Source organism: Eschrichtius robustus, chromosome 3, assembly GCF_028021215.1.
Source record: "Eschrichtius robustus isolate mEscRob2 chromosome 3, mEscRob2.pri, whole genome shotgun sequence".
NCBI classification, from domain to species: domain Eukaryota; kingdom Metazoa; phylum Chordata; class Mammalia; order Artiodactyla; family Eschrichtiidae; genus Eschrichtius; species Eschrichtius robustus.
Genome location: NC_090826.1, coordinates 159,088,442 through 159,109,113, shown reverse-complemented (window position 1 = coordinate 159,109,113; position 20,672 = coordinate 159,088,442). Strand labels below are relative to the sequence as shown.

Here is a 20,672-nt window from a genome sequence, read left to right as displayed (position 1 = left end):
TCTTAAGGACACATATGCAGGATAGATGGCCTTTCTTTTGACTTCTCTGGCTTGTCACTTTGTGAAGAAAACACGTCTCACTCTAACACAAAGTAAGGCGGCTTGTGTGGCAGTTTTTTCCCCTAGGTCAACTTGTTAGAATTGGAAAACTGTAAAACTCCTTCCAGCCTGAGAAGTAGAGATTGTTTTTCAAATTAGTCCTTCAAAGGACTGCATTCCTTATGATTCCATTCTGATGAAAAATATTGTCTTTCTTTTAATTGCCCATAACTTCTAAGAGCATAATCCCCCATTTTTTTCTGAAAGCAAACTCATGCACACAAAATATTTTAGTGTGTTTGACAGTATAAGGCACTGGGATAACCTTCATAAAAGGAAAGGGAGCAGGACCCAAAGATAAGAAAATCTTTAGACTCATGAAGTTAAAAACCTTCTATGGGGAATACACTACGCATATCTATAACTTTAACAGAAGGCAGTCTGTGAGAAAGGCAAGCAAAGCTCTGTACGCATTTGCAGGAAGAGAGGTTCCCCCAGCTTCCAGGAGGTAATCACCATTGCAGGGGAAGGGGTTGGGAGCAGTGTTTCACACAAGAAGGAAGGTAACTAAGTCAATACAGTCATTTTGCTAAATATCCAGATTAACGTTCTTGAAAAACTGTTTTAACATCTTTTTCCACTCTTCAGTAGCTAAACTTTCACCAATTTATGATCATGGTTTACAGTTTCTTTCACCTTTAGTTTCTGAGTAAGATTCTTTCATTGATCTATTGGCTCCTTCTGACCTTTTGGACTTGACATGTCTTCAAAGAACAGAAATCAGCTGGTTAATCACAGAATCAGATAATCACTATGCTACAGCAAAGACAAATTCTAAGGGTAATCTTTCACTAGGCAAGGCACCATTGGGAAAAAAATAAGTTCACTATATTCTTTGGACTTCTGAGTAAAGGTTCTCAGCTCCATTGCATTTTTTCCCCTGGGGCCCAGAGAGAGTCTTTAATGTAGTAGACAGTATGAAGGGCTAGGATCAGTCCATGGCGAGGAAGAGTATGGGAAAGGTGGGAAAAAAAACTCAAGGAAGTAGATGGGCAAGAAAATAATTTTGTCCTTTATGTATTGAATTTAACCTTCTTGAATTGCTCTGTTTAATCAATGTTTTTTCTCTTAATTTCCTCAATATTCAGACTTCCATCCAATATGAAATTTCTTTTACCTTCATATCATTAAGAAGAGTTTTTCATCCCTCTCATTCATTCAAATGACAAATACTCATTCATCTGACAAATACTAACTAAATAATGACATTAAGCAATGTTAGGCATGGTTCCAGCCATAAGAGTCTATATCCTAGTTAGAGTAGATATTTAATAAATAGTTTACCTATTTACCAAAAACAAATAAAGTGTATAATTTCAGATACTGATAAATAATACAAAAAAACAAAAAACAGGGAAAAGATGAGGCCAGGCAGATAGACAGGCTCAGTTCCTGTAGGGCCTTTGGTAAGGAGTTTGGATTTTATTTTATTTGTAATGGGAAACCACTGGAAGGTTTTAAGCAAACAGTGATAGTTATCACACTAATGATTTAAAAGTGGCTGCTGCTTATCCACTGCCTGTGGATAAGAGTAGAAGCTGGGAGACCACTTAGGAGGAAATCAGGACTATGGATGAAGGATGAAGATGGCCTGGACTAGGATGTTAGCAACGGCCAGAATTGAAATATATCTTGGATATAGAGCCACCAAGGCTCACTGGTAGAGTGAAAGAGGAATGGGGTTTGCATAAAATGAAAAAAAGAATCAAACCTGATTCCTAGGCATGGACCTGAGCAATAAGGTAAATAGAATTCCTTTGCAGAGGAATTTTAGTTGCTTCTTAATACACGTGTATTAATTCATGTCTTCTATTTTCTAGCACATGTATGTATGCATGCACAGATAATGACGTGTTTACATGATGAAGAGTTCAAGTGTTATTCAGGGAGGAATCTGTGGATGATACCAACATTTTTATGCCTTCCAAAATCATATATCCAATCACATATTTGTTATCTCCCCTTGGACTTCTAAGAGACATTTTAAGATATATCACTGCTGCCACCCTAGTCCAAGTCTTGGTCAAACACAACAGCCTCTTAACTGGTGTATCTGGTCTTCTTACAGTTTTTCCAACTCTTCTCTACATAACAGCCTAAGGAATCTTAAAATCGCAGCTTGCTTTCCTACCTAAAATCTTCCAATGGCTTTCCATTGTGTCTAGGATAAAATCTGTCTGCCTTACCCTCTAAGATCCTAAGATTTCTGGCTATTTCATTCTCCCCAGCCTCAGCAGCTACTCTTCTCCACACTCATTCTTTCTGCCTTCTGTCTGCTCCAAGAAAGTGCCCAGCCCATTATCTATCGCCTCAGTGTTTCTCTTCGGACAGTCGTTCATCTACCCAAAATGCTTTTTCTGTAGCCCTTCGCATGGTTGCTTCCTTCTCATTATTCAGGTCATATGCCTCCTCCTCAGAAAGGCTGTCCCTGAGCACACTCTAAACGGACACCCGTTAAGACACTACAACATTACCCTGCTTGCATTTCCTTCATAGTGCTTAGGTCTCACCGAATTCATTTATTCGTTTTCCTCTCCATTGTCTTTCTCCTCACTGAATGTTCACCACTGTATCCCTAGTACCTAAAGCAATGATGGCACATAGCTGGCACCCAATAAGATTTTGTTGAATACATGAATTCTCATTTTATGCAAAATTTAGATAGGAAAAAACTGGACTGAAGCCTGGTGTGAAGTATGAAGAAATGATGACACATGGCACATGCATTGGCCAACACAGCATGTGGTAGCCTTCCTTAGCATTTTGAAATTTAGAACCAGAAATGTTAGAACTGTCATCGTACTTTGGGGAAAACACAAGAAAGAAGGCAAAGCAAAAGTCAGAATTAGTACAAACTGTATAACTCTATGTGCGATATAAAATATACTGATCTGTATACAACCCAGAACAGTGTCTGGCACATATTAGGCCCTTAATAAATTTTTGTTGAGTAAATGAATGAATGAACTAAAGGCCTGCAAATGATTAGACCAAAAGCAAAACCAAAATGATTAAACTTTAACTAATGGGGACATTTTTACTCCAAAATAAGAGTTCTGCTAAGGGAAGGGAAATACAGTTTAGCTGAGGCAGCCCCACGTTAAGCAGAACTAGCTTTCATATAATAACGACAGAAGCAGAGGAGAGCCCCCTCCTACATCTTGCTAAATGTGGGCCATCTCGGCCCCTTCATCTCACCGGCTCTGTGAGACAGGAGGCCTAACTTCACCACCCTAGGACCAGCTCCACTGCACCAGCCAAATAAGGTGACTAAACAGGTTTTACTCCCAAGTACTCAGATAACTAGTGAACATTCAACATGAAAGTTTTGCATTAACTTCGTGTTTCTTGACCCTTTTATTCTTATTAGACAGTATAAACTGAGTTATTAACCAAAGCGGGGCAAATGTTTTGATTAAAACGACTATTTACACTAATAATCAGTTTTTTAAAAGTAGCCAATTTGGGGATTAATCAAATTCGATTTGCTTTATTTTCTGTTTTTAAAAATGCTGTACTGAAAAAGCAAGGGAAAACAGACACTTTTGTATTTAATGGAAATAAAATCGCTTTTCTAGAAAAGAGCAAACTAAACTAATACCACATTTTAAAAAGGTGTATTTAAATATCAGAAAAGTTTCAAAAGAAAGTGAACAATCCTTACCAGTGATTAGTAATAATCATTAAAATACGTGAAACAGGTAAGGAAGAATAGAGGTACAAACTTCCACTTACAAGATAAATGAACTGTACATCGTGAGGAATATAGTCAATATACTATCTCTGTATGACAACAAACATGTGGTCAAAAAGTACAAACTTACAGTTACAATGTAAATAAGCACTAAGGGTGTAATGTACAACATGTAATTAATACTACTATATGTTATATATGAAAGTTAAGAAAGTAAATCCTAAGAGTTCTCATCACAAGGAGAAGATATTTTTCTTTTTCTTTTATTTTGTATCTGTATGAGATGAGGGATAATGTTCACTAAACTTATTGCAGCAATCATCTCATGTATATAAGTCAAATCATTATGCTGTACACTTTAAACTTATACAGTGCTGTATGTCAATTATACCTCAATAAAACTGGAAGAAAAAAATTAAAGAAGTTAATCTCTGATAAACAAATAAAAAAGAGTAATGATAATTAATATAATACCGCTAACAGGAATAATATATCCAAATAGATTCTTACCAAGCCACCACCAATGACAGCTATATTTTTCCTTTGAATATCAGAAGAATCCATCACTGCCAAAGTGGTTTCCATAATTTTTGCTGGTCTTGTCACGGAGAAAACTGTCTCCTACACACTGATTTCCTCCGGCCTGCATTTGTGAGCCAGCAGCATTATTTGAGCAAGGCTAATTTTCCTTGAACTTAGAAGGGAGCATTTAACCCGTTAGTTGCCCAGAGGACAATCAGCTCAACTTTAGGAAAAAAGGGAATTCATTGCAATAATCAAATTTTGAAAAATCCAGCCAAGTGAAGCCACTCACTATCTTATGCGTAAAACAGAATTTTTAAAGCACGGTTTTACAGCTTTTCTTCTTCCTTTTCTAAACCGTGTATTCTTACTTTCATTTTCATCCATGACTAACCATGAATGAAACTTCCCTGGTCTCATGTCCCAGAGCATCTTACACTTTTTTTAGGAAGATGGCATGGTTTCATAATTGATCTGTGGATTATTATTGTTATTAAGACTGGTCGGGAATTTCAGCTAAATGGTCCTCATGGATTGTCTTTTTTTGCATCAAATGCTAGAAACATTAGAATCTAATTTGTGCATTAACACTAGGGGAGATGGTTAATATTATGCTTTTTGTAAATTCATTCATGGCTTCATATTATCTTTCCACTTCTTTGTCTTCTTTCACCCCATTTTAAAAGCATATTTGAAATTTTTTGTGCATATTTTTGAATTGAGGGTTTTTTTAAAAATGGAACATGGTGTGTAAAATAAAGTCAGAACGTAAATGAAGATGCTTTCTCCCTGGCGAGGGCAGACAGACTTCAGAACGGTTTTTCCCTGGTGAGGAACTAGAGTTAGACATCATTCAATAGTGACCCCTTGTGGATAAGTATGGTTAGAGTTGCTAGAAAAAGTTGTTAGGAATTTTTATTTATTTATTTAGAATAGGTAATATTACATTCACATGGTATGAAATACAAGAGGCACAAAAGGGTATACAGTGAATAGTCATCTTTCTTCTAACCCTGTCCCTTGGCCACCTATTTCTCCTGCCCAGAGACAGCCACTGTTTTGGTGTCTGGGTTTCCCTACTCTTCTGTAAACAGCACTCTCTCTCTCTCTCTCTCTCTCTCTCCCCTTCCCTCCCTCCTCCTCCCTTCCTTTTTATAAATAGTAGCCCATTTTACATGCTTTTCCACGCTCTATTTTTTCATTTACAACATAAACTCAAGAATTCCAATATACAGAGAACAGTTTCATTTGTTTTTTAAAATTGTGGACTGTAACACAAAAAACTAAAGTACATAAAACACAAGTGTGCAGTACAATAACTTATTGTAAAGCAAGCACCCATGTATTCACCACTCAGGTTACAAAAAAACATTGCCAGAACCCCAAAAGTCTACATGTGTTCCCTGCCGATCACCACCCCCTTCACAGAGGTAACCACCATTCATACAAGCATCCTTAAAATACTTTAGTTTTGCCCTTTTGCCTCTTTTTAAACTTTACTGTAAATGAATTTATGTCGGGTTTTTTTCTCTGAAATTTCCTTTTTTTCTCAATATTATGCTTCTTAAGATCCATCTGTGTTATTCCATGGAGTTCTAGTTCACTTGTTTTCATTTATCCATTCTACCGCTGATGGATATTTGGGTGTTTCCAATTTTATAATATTTTGAATAATGCTGCTGCTTGACCAACCCTGTATATACAATGTAGTACACATACATATGAGTATGTATAGGAATTACATACTGGTTATGCATATTTTTAACTTTCCAAAATAAACCACAGTTATGTTCCAAAGTATTATACTAACTTTTACTTGACACAGTGTGTAGAAGTTTCTCTTCTGCCACATCCTCATCAGCATGTACTTCGCTAGTACATCTACTTTTTGCTGGTCTGGTGGGTGTGTACTCTATCTCACTGTCATTTTAATTTGCATTCTCTGATTATTAAGGAAGTTGGGCACCTTTTCTCCTGTTCATTCACATTTGCTTTTCTTCCTCTGTATAGTGTTCATTTTTCTTTTGGGTGGTCTTTTTTTTTTAACTGACACTTGATATGAGTTTTATTCTTTTTATATATTGCAAATAACTTCTTCTACTCTGTGGCTTGCCTTTTTGCTTTCTTAACGATGTGTTTTGATGAAAAGATATTCTGAGTTTTAAAATATCAAATGTTATCAACCTTTTCCCTTATGGGTTTGTTTTGATGGTTATTTATTTGGGGGGAGTAGGTACTCATGTTATCTAATTCCCATATGAGAATTTTAAACTGAGTGTTCAAAATTCTTTTTGAAAATTAAAAAAAAACTGCAGGAGGGAGATCAAGATGGCAGAATAGAAGGACGTGGAACTCACCTCCTCCCACAAATACATCAGAAATACATCTACATGTGGAACAATTCTCACAGAATACCTATTGAATGTTGACAGAAGATCTCATACAACCAAAGCTTCAAGACAGATTACCATGTAACCAAGTAGGATGAAAGGGGGGAAAAAAGGAATTGGTAGGGGACCCGCATCCCTGGGAGGGAGCTGTGAAAGAGGAAAATTTCCCAGGAACACCCTTCAACAGCTGAGATAAATGTCAGGATACATAGGGAGCTTCAGAGGCTCAGAGGAGAGTGCAGCAGCGGGATTGTGACAGGCAGAACAGAGAGAGACCAGCACAGACAGTCCTGGCCACCTCCCGGTACTCCCCAGACCGAAATGCATGTCTGCTGGTGTGTGGGAGCTGGCTGCTGAAATTTGGGCTTCAGCAGACAAACAGGGGATTGGGGTTGGCTCCATGGAGACAGCCTGAGGGGGCTGGAGTGTGCTCTGAGCAACAACCACAGGTGTGCACAGGACTGGCCCTGGTCTACCATAGAAGCACCATTGTTAACACAAGCATGAAGGGAGGGACACTGCCCTGCCATAGCAGCCTCATTCTCAGCATGATCACAGTGGGCATGGCTCCACCTCTACAAACTCTAGGAGTGTGCAAGCAACAGTGGGTTGTCCACATGCAGAGGCAGAGCTGAAATCTGAGCCAGTCCCCAGGGGCTGCATGACTTAGAAAGAAGGGCTGAAATCTGAGCCATGTGCCAGCAGCTGTGTGATCCACAGATTTATGCCACCAGTGGCAGCTTTGTGAACTCAGTGCCTGCTGGACATCCAAGTGGATTACTGGTGCTCCTGTAACTGGGGTGGGTCCAGTGATAGCAGCTGCAGTCTTTGTGGGTGGGCACATGCAGAGGCAGAGCTGGGGACTGGACTGATTCCATAGCTCCCATGGCAGGTATAAGTGCACAACTGTGGTGGTCCCGATGCCTAACTTCAGCAAATCTGCACTGATGAATCTGCACTGGTGGCTTTGTGAGCACAGTGCCTGAAGAACACCCAGGCCAATCACCTGCATCCCCATGGTTGAGGTGGGGCTGAGGGCAGTGTCAAAAACCATGTACTTTGTGAGCCCGCACAATGGGTGACAGACACCACAGAGTGCACAGAGTGCACTTCCTAGTGGACAGCTCCTAGGGAGGAATACCCAGTGGCTCCTCTCCAGGCAAAAGCGCTCCAGTCCCACCTACCTCACACTGCAGCTGAGAAACAGATATGGGATCTTCTGCTCCAACAACTGGGGAGCAGACCCTACCCCCAACAGGGCTGTGACAACAACAGACAAAGAGGAGGCCCCACTCAACATCCAGTGCAGGCTCTGTTCACCACAACACCAATCACACAACTTAACAAAGGGATAAAGGGCAGCACACACTGAGGAAAGACATGGTAGGCATTCATACTAAAAATAACTCTCACACCAAAAATATTAGACTCATGCATGCTACACAGGGATGCTCCCACATAAAAACAGCCTTTCAAGAACACAGTAGATAACTGTTTCTCCTAAATTCATAGAGAAATATAAGTAAAATGAAGAAGCAGAGGAACCACTCTCAGTTAAACAATCAAGAGAATTCCCCTGAAAGAACAACAATGAAACAGAACTCTCCAGTCTATTAGATCCTGAGTTCAGAAAAGAGTTAATAGAAATACTGAAGGAATTAAGAAAGGCTATCGATAGAAATGCAGATCACTGTAAAAAAGAACTAGAAACTATAAAGAGAAGACAATTAAAATTAGAAAATTCATTTGCCAAAATGAAAGCTGCACTAAAGGCAATAAATACAAAACTAAATAATGCAGAAGAACGAATAAATGATCTGCAAGATAAAAAAATAGAAAACATGCAATCAGAACAGAAGACACAAAGACATATGAAAAAGAAAAATGAAAGCACTATACGAGACCCATGGGATAATATAAAGTGTCCCAATCTACACATAATAGGGATCCCAGAAGGAGAAGAAGGGATTAAAACTGCATTTGAATAACTTATGGCTGAAAACTTCCCAAACTTAAAGAAGGAAACAGATATCCAGATACAGGAAGCACACAGGGTCCCAAACAAGATGAACCCAAACAGACCTACACCAAGATGCATTGTAATTAAAATGGCAAAAGTCAAAGATAAAGAGAGGATTGTAAAGGCAGCAAGAGAAAAACAAAGAGTTAGTTACAAGAGAAGCCCCATAAGGCTATCAGCTGATTTCTCTACAGAAAGTTTGCAGGCCAGAAGGGAATAGCAAGATATATTCAAAGTACTGAAAGGGAAACACTTACAACATAGGATACTCTACCCAGCAAGATTATCATTTAGAATAGAAGAGATAAAAATTTCTCAGATAAGCAAAAACTAACAGAATACAGCAATACTAAACCTATCCTAAAAGAAATATTGAAAGTTCTTCTCTAAATAGAAAAGAAGCAAGAATCTACAGGAAAGAGAAAATCACAGTTGGAATGTAAATCACTCAAATAAGCCAGTACACAAATTAAAAAAAAAAAAAAAAAGCAAAAAAATTCTTGTGAAAGGGCAGATAACTAGAATGAACAGCAAAAGGATAAACATGAAGATGTGAAAGAGGACATCAAAATCATCAAATGTGGGGGGTGGGGGCTAAGGAAATGTAAATTTATTTTTTAGAATGTGTTTGAGCCTATATGACTACCAGTCTAAAGCAAGTAGATATAGTAATGGGTTAACATACTTGAAAAACAGGATAACTACAAATCAAAAACACAATAGATTTACAGAAACCAAAAAGCAGAGAACACAATCATAATGCAAAAGAAATCCATCAAACCACAAAAGGAAAAACAAAAAGAAAAATAAAGGAACAAAGAAAAAATACAAAATCAACTGGAAAATAAGGTTTCAAAAGGGAAGAAATACATATCTAATCAAATTTACCTTAAATGTCAATGGATTAAATGCTCCAGTCAAAAAACAGAATGGCAGATTGGATAATTAAACAAGAGCCTACAACTTGCTGTCTTTATGGCAAACAACACACAGATTGAAAGTGAGGAGATGGAAAAAGATATTTCATGAAATGGAAATGATAAGAGAGTCAGGGTAGCAACAGTCATGTCAGACAAAATAGACTTTAAAACAAAGGACATAAAGAAAGATAAAGAAGGACACTAGACAATGATAAAGGGATCAATTAGAGGCTATTACACTCATTAACATATATGCAGCCAACATAGGAACACCTAAATATATAAAACAAATACTAAGAGACATAAAGGGAGAAATTGAATGGAATATTATCATATTAGGAGACTTTTACACCCCACTAACATCAATGGACAGATCTTCAAGACAAAATCAGTAAGGCAACAGAGATCCTAAATGACACAATAGAACAGTTAGACTTGATATTTTCAGGACATTACATGCAAAAATGCTCAGAGACTCCCTTTTGTGAGAGCACCAGAATCACAACTAACTGCTGAACAATCATCAGCAGGAAGACACTGGAACTTACCAAAAAAGACACCCACATCCAAAGACAAAGGAGAAGCTGAAATGAGACGGTAGGAGGGGTACAATCACAATAAAATCAAATCCCATAACCCCTGGGTGGGTGACTCACAAACTGGAGAACAATTATACCACAGAAGTCCACCCACTGGAGTGAAGGTTCTGAGCCCCAGGTCAGGCTTCCCAACCTGGGGGTCTGGCAACAAGAGGAGGAATTCCCAGGAAATTGGACTTTGAAGGCTAGCGGGATTTGATTTCAGGACTTTGACAGGACTGGGGAAAGCAGAGACTCCACTCTTGGAGGGCACACATAAAGCAGTGGGAAAGAGAATACGTAAAGGCGGGGGGGGGGTGGCTGTGGCTCACTGAAATGACAAGGACACTGGCAGCAGAAGTTCTGGGAAGTATTCCTTGGCATGAACCCTCCTGTAGTCCACCATTAGACACACCAAAGAGCCTGTAGCCTCCAGTGCTGGGTCGCCTCAGGCCAAACAACAAACAGGGAGGGAACCCAGCTCCTCCTGTCAGCAGGCAAGTGGATTAAAGATTTACTGAGCTCTGCCCACCAGAGCAACACCCAGCTCTACCCACCACCAGTCCCTCCCATCAGGAACCTTGCACAAGCCTCTTAGATAGCCTCACCCACCAGAGGGCAAACAGCAGAAGCAAGAAGAACTACAATTCTGCAGCCTGTGGAACGAAAACCACATTCACAGAAAGATACACAAAATGAAAAGACAAAGGACTATGTACCAGATGAAGCAATAAGATAAAACTCCAGAAAAACAGCTAAATAAAGTGTAAATAGGCAACCTTCTAGAAAAAGAATTCAGAATAATGATACTGAAGATGATCCAGGAAGTTGGATAAAGAATGGAGGCAAATATCAAAAAGATGCAAGAAATGTTTAACAAAGATATAGAAGAATTAAACAACAAATAAACAGAGATGGACAATACAATAACTGAAATGAACAATACACTAGAAGGAATCAATAGCAGAACAACTGAGGCAGAAGAATGGATAAGTGACCTGGAAAAGAGAATGGAGGGAAATCAATGCCATGGAACAGAATAAAGAAAAAAGAATGAAAAGAAATGAAGACAGCCTAAGAGACCTCTGGTATAACATTAAATGCACCAACATTCACATTATAGGGGTCCCAGAAGGAGAAGAGAGACAAAAAGGACCCGAGAAAATATTTGAAGAGATTATAGTCGAAAACGTCCCTAACATGGGAAAGGAAATATCCACCAAAGTCCAGGAAGGGCAGAGAGTCCCAGGCAGGATAAATACAAGGAGAAACATGCCGAGACACATAGCAATCAAGTTGACAAACATTAAAGACAAAGAAAAATTATTAAAAGCAACAAGGGAAAAATGACAAATAACATACAAGGGAACTCCCATAAGGTTAACAGCTGATTTCTCAGCAGAAACTCTACAAGCCAGAAGGGAGTGACATGATGTATTTAAAGTGATGAAAGGGAAGAACCTATAACCAAGATTACTGCACCCAACAAGGATTTCATTCAGATTCGACAGAGAAATCAAAAGCTTTACAGAAAAGCAAAAGCTAAGAGAATTCAGCACCACCAAACCAGCTCTACAACAAATGCTAAAGGAACTTCTTTAAGTGGGAAACACAAGAGAAGAAAAGGACCTACAAAAACAAACTCAAAACAATTAAGAAAATGGTAATAGGAACATACATATCAGTAATTACCTTAAACGTGAATGGATTAAATGCTCCAACCAAAAGACAGGCTGGCTGAACGGATACAAAAACAAGACCCGTATATATGCTGCCTACAATAGACCCACTTCAGGGGACACATACAGACTGAAAGTGAGGGGATGGAAAAAGATATTCCATGCAAATGGAAATCAAAAGAAAGCTGGAGTAGCAATACTCATATCACATAAAATAGACTTTAAAATAAAGAATGTTACAAGACAAAGGAAGGACCCTACATAATGATCTAAGGATCAATCCAAGAAGAAGATATAACAATTGTAAATTGCACCCAAAATAGGAGCACCTCAATACATAAGGCAAATGCCAACAGCCAAAAGAGGAAATAGACAGTAACAAACAAATAAGCGAACAAAATTATTGACAGATAATCGTGGGGGACTTTAACACCTCACCTCAGAATAAAAACAATATGATCATCCCAATAGTTGCAGAAAAAGCTTTCGACAAAATTCAACACACATTTAGGATAAAAACTCTCCAGAAAGTGGGCATACAGGGAAGCTACCTTTACATAATAAAGGCCATATATGACAAACCACAGCAAACATCATTCTCAATGGTGAAAAACTGCAAGAATTTCTTCTAAGACTGGGAACAAGACAAGGATGTCCACTCTCACCACTATTATTCAACATAGTTTTGGAAGTCCTAGCCATGGCAATCAGAGAAGAAAAAGAAATAAAAGGAATACAAATTGGAAAAGAAGAAGTAAAACTCTCACTGTTTGCAAATGACATGATACTATACATAAAAAACCCTAAAGATGCCACCAGAAAACTGCTAGAGCTAATCATGAATTTGGTAAAGTTGCAGGATACAAAATTAATGCACAGAGATCTCTTGCATTCCTATACACTAACAATGAAAGATCGGAAAGAGAAATTAAGGAAACAATCCCATTCACCACTGCAACGAAAAGAATAAAATACCTAGGAATAAACCTACCAAATGTGGTAAAAGACCTGTACTCAGAAAACTATAAGACACTGATGCAAGAAATCAAAGATGACACAAACAGATGGAGAGATATACCATGTTCTTGGATTGGAAGAATCAGTATTGTGAAAATGACTATACTACACAAAGCAATCTACAGATTCAATGCAATCCCTGTCAAATTACCAATGGCATTTTTTACAGAACTAGAACAAAAAATCTTAAAATTTGTATGGAGATACAAAAGACCCCGAATAGCCAAAGCAATCTTGAGGGAAAAAAACGGAGCTGGAGGAATCAGAGTCCCTGACTTCAGACTATACTACAAAGCTACAATAATCAAGACAATATCGTACTGGCACAAAAACAGAAATATAGATCAATGGAACAAGATAGAAAGCCCAGAGATAAACTGACACACTTATGGTCAACTAATCTATGACAAAGGAGGCAAGGAGATACAATGGAGAAAAGACAGACTCTTCAATAAGTGGTGATGGGTAAACTGGACAGCTACATGTAAAAGAATAAAATTAGAACACTCCCTAACACCATACACAAAAATAAACTCCAAATGGATTAAAGACCTAAATATAAGACTGGACACTATAAAACTCTTAGAGGAAAACACAGGAAGAACACTCTTTGACATTAATCACAGCAAGATCTTTTTTGACCCACCTCCTAGAGTAATGGAAATAAAAACAATAATAAACAAATGGGACCTAAGTAACTGAAAACCTTTTGCACAGCACAGGAAACGATAAACAATATGAAAAGACAACCCTCAGAATGGGAGAAAATATTTGCAAATGAATCAATGGACAAAAGATAATCTCCAGAATTTACAAGCAGCTCATGCAGCTCAATATCAAAAAAACAAACAACCCAATCCAAAAATGGGCAGAAGACCTAAATAGACATTTCTCCAAAGAAGATATACAGATGGCCAAGAGACACATGAAAAGATGCTCAACATCACTAATCATTAGAGAAATGCAAATCAAAACAACAATGAGGTATCATCTCACACCAGTTAGCATGAGCATCATCAGAAAATCTACAAACAACAAATGCTGGAGAGGATGTGGAGAAAAGGGAACCCTCTTGCACTGTTAGTGGGAATGTAAATTGATACAGCCACTATGGAGAACAGTATGAAGGTTCCTTAAGAAACTAAAAATAGAATTACCATATGACCCAGCAATCCCACTACTGGGCATATACCTAGAGAAAAACATAATTCAAAAAGCCACATGCACCCCAATATTCATTGCAGCACTATTTACAATAGCCAGGTCATGGAAGCAACCTAAATTCCCATTGACAGATGAATGGATAAAGAAGATGTGGTACATATACACAATGGAATATTAGTCAGCCATAAAAAGGAACGAAATTGGGTCATTTGTAGAGACATGGATGGATTTAGAGACTGTGATGCAGAGTAAAGTTAGTCAGAAAGAGGAAAACAAATATCATATATTAACACATATATGTGGAATCTAGAAAAAGGGCACAGACGAACCAGTTTGCAAGGCAGAAATAAAGACACAGATGTAGAGAACAAACATATGGACACCAAGGGGGGGAAGCAGGGGGTGGAGGTTGTGGTGGTGGGATGAATTGGGAGATTGGGATTGACATATATACACTAATATGTATAAAATAGATAACTAGTAAGAACCTGCTGTATAAAAATAAAGAAACAAATAAATAAATAAATGAAATTCAGAAAAAATTTTTAAAAAGTCAGAAAAAATAGAGCCCAGAATACACATTCTTTTCAAGTGCACATGGAACATTCTCTCGAATAGACCACATACTAGGAACAAAACAAGCCTCAACAAATTTAAGAGGATAGAAATTATTTCAAGCATCCTTTCTGATCACAGTGGCATGAAACTAGAAATCAATCACAGAAAGAGAAAAGAGGGGGGAAAAGCAAATTACACAGGGACTAAAAAACACGGTACTAAAAAAACCAATGGGTCAACAATGAAATAAAAGAGGAAATTTAAAAATACTTCAAGACAAATGACAATGAAAATACAACCATACAAAATCTATGGGATGCAGAAAAAGCAGTCCTTAGAGGGAGGTTCACAGTGATAGAGGCTTTCCTCAAAAAACAAGAAAAATCTCTAATAAACAAACTACCACCTGAAAGAATTTAGAAAAAGAACAAATAAAACCTAGAGTCAGCAAATAGAAGGACCTAATAAAGTTCAGAGAGGAAATAAATAAAATAGAGATTTAAAAAAATGGAAAAAAATCAATAAAACCAAGACCTGGTCTTGAAAGGGTAAAGAAATTGACAAACCATCTAGCCAGGCTCACCAAGAAGAAAAGAGGACCCAGATAAACAAAATAAGAAATGAAAGAGGAGAAATAACAACGGGTACTGAAGAAATACAAAAAAACCCACAAGAGAACACTATGAACAATTATATGCCAACAAATTGGACAACCATTACTTCATGAACAATTTTATAGAAACATACAGCCCACCAAAACTGAATCAAGAAGGAAGAGATAATTTGAACAGACCAATCACTAGAAGGGAAAGAAAATATGTAAAAAAACAAAAAACAAAAAACAAACACAAAAAAACCTCCCTGCAAACAAAAGTCTAGGACCAGATGGCTTCACTGGGGAATTCTACCAAGCATACAAAGAAGAAATTATACTGACCCTTCTCATACTCTACCAAAAGATTGAAGAGGAGGGAACACTCCCAAAGTCATTCTATGAAGCCACCATCACCCTGATACCAAAACCTGGCAAAGACAATACCAAATAATATAATTATAGGCCAATATCTTTGATGAATACAGATGTAAAAATCGTCAATAAAATATTATCAAACCAAATCCAACAACACATAAAAGGGGTTATACACCATGATCAAGTTGGATTCATCCCAGGGTCACAAGGATGGTTCAACATATGCAAATCAATCAACATAATATACCACATCAACAAAAGAAAAGACAAAAACCACATGATCATCTCAATAAATGCAGAAAAAGCACTTGATAAAATTCAACATCCATCGTGATAAAAATTCTTACTAAAGTGTGTATAAGAGGGAACATATCTCAATATAATAAGTTTTTTATGACAAACCCACAGCCAACATAATACTCAATGGTTAAAAGTTGAAAGCGTTCCCCCTAAAATCTGGAACAAGACAAGGTTGCCCACTCTCACCACTTCTATTCAACATGGTATTGGAAGTCCCAGCCACAGCAATTGGACAAGAAAAGAAAGAAAATGTATCCAAATTGGAAGGGAAATGGTAAAATTGTCATTATATGCAGATGACATGATTCTATATATAGAAAACCCTAAAGACTCTGCACAAAAACTAATAAAACTGATAAAAGGATTTAGCAAGGTAGCAGGATACAAGATTAACATACAGAAGTCAGTTGCATTTCTTTACACTAACAATGAAATATCAGAAAGAGAATGTAAAAAAAAAAAATCTTTTTTAAAATCACATCAAAAAAATAAAATACATAGGAATAAACCTGACCAAGGAGGTGAAAGACTTACATGCTGAGAAGTATAAAACATTGATAAAGGAAATTGAAAATGATTCAAAGAAATGGAAAGATATCCCATGCCTTTGGATTGGAAGAATTAACATTGTTAAAATGACCATACTACCCAAAGCAATCTACAGACTTAATGCAATCCTTAACAAATTACCCATAACATTTTTCACAGAACTAGAAAAAGTAATCCTAAAATTTTTATGGAAACATAAAAGACCCAGAATTTTCAAAGCAAGGAAAGGACAAACCTGAGGAAAAAGAACAAACCTGGAGGTGTAACCCTCCCAGACTTCAGACAACACTGCAAGCTACAGTAACCAAAACAATGTGGTATTGGCACAAAAACACACATACGGATCAATGGAACATAATAGAGAGCCCAGAAATAAACCGACTGACCTACAGTCAATTGATCTATGACAAAGGAAGCAAGAGTATACAACGGAGAAAAGACAATCTATTCAGCAAGTGGTGATGGGAAACCTGGACAGCCACAGGTAAATCAATGAAGTTAGGACACTCCTTCATACCAGCACAAAAATAAACTCAAAATGGCTTAAAGACTTAAATATAAGACATGACACCATAAAACTCCTTGAAGAGAATATAGGCAAAACATCCTCTGACATAAATCATAGCAATGTTTTCTTAGGTCAGTCTCCCAAGGCAATAGAAATAAAATGAAAATAAACAAATGTGATCAAATCAAACTTTAAAGCTTTTGCACAGCAAAGGAAACAAAACGATAAGACAACCTATGGAATATGAGAAAATATTTGCAAACAATGCGACAAACAAGGGCTTAATTTCCAAAATATACAAACAACTCATACAACTCATACCAAAAAAAACAAACAAACCAATTTTTAAAAATGAGCATAAGACCCAAATAGACATTTCTCCAAACATACAGGTGGCCAACCAGCACATGAAAAGATGTTGAACATCACTAATTATTAGAGAAATGCAAAGCAAAACTAAATGAGATATCACCTCACTCCACAGAATGGCCATCATTAAAAATCTACAAATAATAAATGCTGGAGAGGGTACGGAGAAAAGGGAACTCTCCTACACTGTTGGTGGGAATGTAAATTGCTGCAGCCACTATGGAAGACAGTATGAAGGTTCCTCAAAAAACTAGAGTTGCCATATGATCCAGCAATCCCACTCCTGGGTATATATCCAGAGAAAACCATGGTTCAAAAAGATACATGCACCCTAATGTTTATAGCAGCACTATTTGCAATATCCAAGACATGGAAGCAACCTAAATGTCCATCAACAGATGAATGGATATATATATTTATATATATATATATATATATATATATATAACTCAGCCATTAAAAAGAATGAACAGTGCCATTTGCAGCAACATGAATGGACCTTGAGATTATCATACTAAGTGAAGTAAGTCAGAAAGAGAAAGACAAATACCATATGATATCACTTATATGTGGGATCTAAAATATAATACAAATGAACTTATTTACAAAACAGAAACAGACTCACAGACATAGAAAACAAACTTATGGTTACCAAAGGGGAAAGGGGGTGGGGGAGGGATAAATTAGGAGTTTGGGATTAACAGATACAAACTACTATACAACAAGGTCCTACTGTATAGCACAGGGAACTATATTCAATACCCTGTAATAAACAGTAAAGGAAAAGAATATGAAAAATAATATATGTGTATAACTGAATCACTTTGCTATACAGCAGAAATTAACACTGCGTTGTAAATGAATTATACTTCAATAAAAAAAGAAATGATGACTTAAAAAAAGAAAAAGGACTGCAGTAGTTTGAAGCTTCAGATATCAGTATATTGCCTTAGAGAGTATTTCTGCTTCTGCCGAGTGCCTGTGGGTGATTTTGCACTCATTCGGTGTGTAGAATTAGCAAGGGCTGTCTGTTTCTGAAATAGTTGTTCCTTTGGTGTCTGTATGTCCCTTATGAGACTAAACTAGTTATCTTCAACTATTTGCTCTCTTTCAGCCTAGGAGGTTTTTCCACAACACATGATGTATCCATTTTGAACATTATTCATCTGAAAGACAAATTCTTATGGAAGTACTCATTGGCAGATCAGTCACAAATAAGATAGCCTGAAGTTTACATATAATTCTCTGCTTGATAACTGTAAACTTACTCTTTCTCTTCTGCTCAAAAAGCACATCTGATAGTATATTATTACCTGAGTAACACTCTGACTGCGTCCATTATTTTAAAAAATCATTTAAAAAATTTCAAAACCTAACTCTTATGTATGACATATTGTTGACCCACTTCACAAATGATCTAGTTAAAACGATGTTTTATGACATTGAGATTAACTATGAGGATGCTGATAACTGTTATTCTATGATGTTTCTAGATGACTAATGAGGTGGATCAAGTAACTTTCCAGGTCTGAGCCAAAGAAACATGCATCAAGCAACTAGATAAGAGATTAATAATGAATCATGTGGTTCTATGAAGCCTATAAACAACATGCTAGTGGACTGATACGTAATGATCATTATTACTTCGGTAGCAAATCCCAGCTCTTGTCTCAGTTCACTCTCAGTAGAACAAGTAAAATGACTTTGTATTATTGCCTCCCAGGAATTTCCCCAGTCCCTGTAACAGGGAGAGTCAGTATTACTTGACTGTTTCTCCAGTTAGGTGACAATCTTCAAGTCTCATCTTGCCTTTTCCTTTTTTTCTCTTTTTGACAATACAAAACTAAATGACATTTGAATTATAAAGTAGCTACATTTCATAACACCTGAATAGTGTGGATTTGATGTTCTTTGGGTTGGAGGAGAATGAAAGAGATAATTCTTTGTTTGAGGTTGGGCAGGAGAAAACAGATCTGAGTAGAGTAACATAGTCAATAACTTTATAAATTGAAGGATGGCATGAGGGCCTTGGGTGTCTGATAAGAGAAAGGGCATCAAAAGATTGAACAAATTTTAACTATTACAAAGCTACAGTTTCGACCACAGCTACTTGTCTTTCTATTCTTCCTAAATGTCAGGTAGAAAGAGTTGCCTCAGAGGGGCTTCAGGAAACTTAAAGATGACCACACCTTTTTTCTATGGAAGGTTTTCTTGAGGGAAAGAAAGAATTAATAAATTTGTTTTCCCCCTCCTCTGAGCCTGAAGAATGTGAGGCTGTGGGACAAGTTAGGGATTTATGGGGTAACTGTTGTGTCAGGAGCAGCAGCATTTCATCCTCATTGGGATTTGATTATTTGTTAATCGCTAAATCAGGTCCTTTTCCAACAGAATGACTCCAAGCAGAGCATACTTTACAGTATGCTTTACTTTACAGAGGACACTGAATGTTTCCACTTTTCTCTACATATATTTATAAGTTTAAAAAATCTGCATTGTTGGGAACAATAAAAGTTTATAAAAAATTAAAATTTAGCAGAGATTAATTAATACAATATTTGCTCTATTGTTTTCATCATTGTTATACTGTTGAAGTTGAGATGAACTCAGCTTGCTCTATAATTATTTATTCATTTCACCAGGTCTTTGGCACTTACATCTCTATGTTTTCTTCTGTCTTTGCAGGGCTGGCTCTGAGTGTTTAGGTCTGAAAAGAAAAAAGGTGTAGTGGATGAATAGAAAAGGAAATAAATATTAAAATAAATTAAGAATGGACCTTATACTCTATAATGTGCCATAAAGTTAGGAGTGTGGTTAACTTAACCCTCTCTACTTGAGGTCCACTAAAAAAATTTTTTTTAACAGAAGAAAAAGGAAAGGTCAGCTAAGACTGAGCCCTGAGGCACTTCCTCACCTTCAAGTGAGGAGCTAGCAAAGAATAGCATGAAGGACTAGCTCATTAGATAAGGGAAGAGGGGGACATTCAATACTGCAAAGATCAGGAAAGAGATATTTCCAAATGGAAGGAGTGTCAATTGCATCACTGCTGCTGAAAATATCGGACACTGTCCATTGGATTTGCAACTTGATGGTCATTGGTGAACTTGACAAAAGCAGTATCAGTGGAGTGATGTGAACTGAAGGCAGTCTCTAGTAAACTGAGGAGAGAATGAGAGGCGAAGTGTAGATGGTGAGCAAATATGCCCTAGAAATGGAGAGGTAGTTGAAGTGGGATGCAAGTTGAGGCAGTTTTGTTTGGTTTTGCTTTTAAACATGGGAGATAATACAGCAAGTTTACAGTATTAGTTTATGGCAATGGTCCAATAAAGAGAAATAAA

The 20,672-nt window shown here is 37.2% G+C and overlaps 1 protein-coding gene across 1 annotated transcript in view; it reads right to left on the bottom strand.

The window, feature by feature from the left end:
* The window catches only part of KMO (kynurenine 3-monooxygenase), a 55,672-nt gene extending 51,113 nt beyond the window's left edge, over positions 1–4,559 (bottom strand). Inside the window, 1 exon segment of the mRNA XM_068541663.1 lies at positions 4,304–4,559. Within this exon segment, the coding sequence (XP_068397764.1) occupies positions 4,304–4,378 (75 nt within the window). The 5' untranslated portion in view covers positions 4,379–4,559.
* Positions 4,560–20,672: the final 16,113 nt, after the last annotated feature.